This window comes from Primulina huaijiensis, chromosome 9 (assembly GCF_012295235.1).
Source record: "Primulina huaijiensis isolate GDHJ02 chromosome 9, ASM1229523v2, whole genome shotgun sequence".
Taxonomy (NCBI): domain Eukaryota; kingdom Viridiplantae; phylum Streptophyta; class Magnoliopsida; order Lamiales; family Gesneriaceae; genus Primulina; species Primulina huaijiensis.
This window is the reverse complement of record NC_133314.1, coordinates 15,862,193-15,865,254: the sequence shown is the minus strand read 5'-3', so window position 1 is coordinate 15,865,254 and position 3,062 is coordinate 15,862,193. Positions and strand designations below refer to the sequence as shown.

Genomic DNA, 3,062 nt, shown 5'->3' with positions numbered 1-3,062 from the left:
CTGGCTGATCCCAGTACTTGGGATCCTATGGATGAAGACATGATCTTCCGTTTCTACTTACGAGGGTCAACAAAAAAATAGGCCTTAATCATTGTTGATGAAAATAAATGCCCAAGATCCTATAACTTTGAAAACACGTATTGATCATGAAAAAGTGCAGCTACGTAAAGTTTGTTAGAAAATACATGATGTCTACGTAGAATTATTTGCCAAAATAATTGTTATACCTTAACATATACAGTTGACAAAATGTCGTTTTAAGGTTAGATGGGAACAAAATCTGGGCCCTATTGTTAGGGTCCATTTTGACGCTTTCTGTCGGGACACCTGATTCGCTTGGTTCCCAACATATTTAAGAGTAGAACAAGTGAGAAATTTACTCAGAGTAAATTATTTTAAAAATTATCATACAACATAACTTGGCCCTTCCCAAAAACAAAAATGGGACACCATTCTTGCTGCAACCAGCAAAAGGTGAAGAGGGGGCTTTGGTCACCGGAGGAAGACGAAAAGCTCATAAGATTCATCACTACTCATGGATATGGCTGCTGGAGCGAAGTCCCGGAAAAAGCAGGTTCGTTCTAGCCTGCTCCTCCAACTCGATTAAGTTTTTCGACCAGCATGTTCGTTCTAGCCTGTTCCTCCCACCCGATTAAGTTTTTCGACCAGCATGTGTACCGACAACGTTTCGGTCTTGTGGGAGTAGTAGTTTTGATCTAATAAGTTAACTAAGACATTTCTTGTTGTAGCCAGGGTTTCAAAATATGGGTTTTTTCAGAATTTTCGATCGACCGGTGTATTTTGTAAAAATATTACCAAAAATAGGATATGGGCACTTAAAATAAAAAAAATAGGTTTTAATTTCTTGGTGTTTTGTCCACATATTTTAATTTATTTATGTGATATTGTGATCTAACCCTAATAATGAGTAGTATCATGAAAATTTTGTGTTTGCAGGGCTTCAAAGATGCGGGAAGAGTTGTCGATTGAGATGGATAAATTATTTGAGACCTGATATTAGAAGGGGAAGATTTACCCAAGAAGAAGAGAAGCTAATCATCAGCCTTCATGGGGCTGTAGGGAACAGGTATTATATATTGACTAAATATGTATTCTTCCACTCCAAGTTTTTCTTTGTATCCGAAACTATCGAACATGATATATGTTTGTTCCGAATGAATCGAAGAAAAGCTATTTATTTCTCAGCTTGGAAATTGTACTTGATCGAACCGTGGCCTAGATCTTGATACTTCATGTTTGCTCGGAATCGAGTTTTGCTTATAACTGTACTTCACTTTCAGAAAAAATGTTTTAGGAGCTTTTGGCTGACAAATTTTGAAGTTGTTGAGCAGACAATGTCATGATTTGTTTAGCGCTCAATTATGGTGGATTATTTTAGGGTTTGTTCAAAATTACTTGTCATAGAAGATGGACTTTCAAGATGGCTTCGTTTACACATTTCTAATTTAGATACTAAGCTTCAAACTAACATGAAAATATAGCTTATTAATTCACTATACACATTAAATATATGGGACTTCCATTATACAAATTAAGTTACTCTAAATGTATAGTATGCCATATTATATATAATCATAAGAACTTGGTGTAATTTAGGTCTTTCTTCTTACAATATTATTTCTCTGCATCTTCATCAAGTACTAAAGTGCATGTCAAAATGAATTGTAGATGGGCTCATATAGCCAGTCATTTGCCTGGAAGGACTGACAATGAGATAAAGAACTACTGGAATTCATGGATCAAAAAGAAGATAAGAAAGCCATCGAGAACGTCGACAAAAACTAAGTCTAGCGCCGACCAAACTTCCCAGCTCACATTCGAACAAAGCAGGCAATTACCACACTTCTTGAATCAAGACATGGCCGTAAAATCACAATTCCAAGAAACCGTTATCCCATTACCTGGTGCCTCGTTCATCTTTGACATCGGTTCAACATTCGAGAACTCAAACGAGAATAACAATGCTCGAATGGATCACGTTTTCCAAGAAACTGCTGGATTGGATTCGGAGTCATGGCAAATAAGCCATAACCTTGATCAAATGCAAGCCAGTGATCAAATACTCCAACCGATCGCGATGTTTACTAACACAACCAATTCGGGTCTTCTGTCACCTTTGATGGAGAATTTTATGCTCCCGATTGAAGTGCAATCTTGTGGCATCAATATGGGAGGAGGAGGGCAAATGGCCCTTGATTTTTTGCAAAAAAATGAAATGAATGAATGGGGTTTGATTGAGTCTCAACAATGTCCAAGCTATGTGTTTTGGGACCAAGCAGGACAACTCGGTGTGGAGGAAATTGACCCATGTTCATCAAACATGGAAACGATGTTGTCTACTTATCCATCATGCCTTTAACTGAAATATATATATATATATATACATATATATAGTATTTAACATTGATTTCTTTATAACCCAAGTAACAATTATATATTGTGTGTGCAGTACTATCTATTTTATGTATTTCTTTTCTGTTTTCGAGATGAATTAAGTTATACATTTGAGATGGTGAAGAAAGTGGTATCTTCCCAAAAAATTTGTATTTTAAATTTTTTCTTGGATATATATGTAAATAAACGGAAAGAAGAAATAAAGGAAGTGATTCTCCACATCGTGTTTCTTTTCATTATTGTAAATATATACACACACGGGCAATCGTACGTGACTCGCATATCGTGCGTAGAATAGATTACGTACGTTTAGGTCACGTGTCAGTGGTTGGATTCATTGTGGGGAAACGTGATTTTTGTTTGTTTACTTCATAATTATTTATTTAACTTAGTTTGATAGTTTTTATATTTCAATCTATCATGAATTCTTTTTGTTAACAATGATATTGGTCCTCTTTCGCACAATTATTTCTAATAATGCTAGTTTAAAATTGAAAAAATTAACCTCGAATTATTCATTATTTTTCAATTTTTGGTAAAAGTAATATGATTATCAAATCTCTCCTTAATATTGAATATTTTTTCAAAAATAATATATTACATGTTTACTGTGATGCCTTGTTTCCGGCTCACTTGCAAGAATTCCG

At 35.1% G+C, this 3,062-nt stretch overlaps 1 protein-coding gene across 1 annotated transcript; it reads left to right on the top strand.

Moving 5' to 3' along the window:
- Window positions 1-388: 388 nt before the first annotated feature.
- On the top strand, window positions 389-2,628 carry LOC140985382 (uncharacterized). Its single transcript, XM_073453235.1, has 3 exons — window positions 389-574; window positions 958-1,087; window positions 1,690-2,628. The coding sequence occupies exons 1-3, from the start codon at window positions 442-444 to the stop codon at window positions 2,378-2,380; spliced, it is 954 nt and encodes a 317-aa protein (XP_073309336.1). The 5' UTR covers window positions 389-441; the 3' UTR covers window positions 2,381-2,628.
- The last annotated feature ends 434 nt before the right edge of the window (window positions 2,629-3,062 follow it).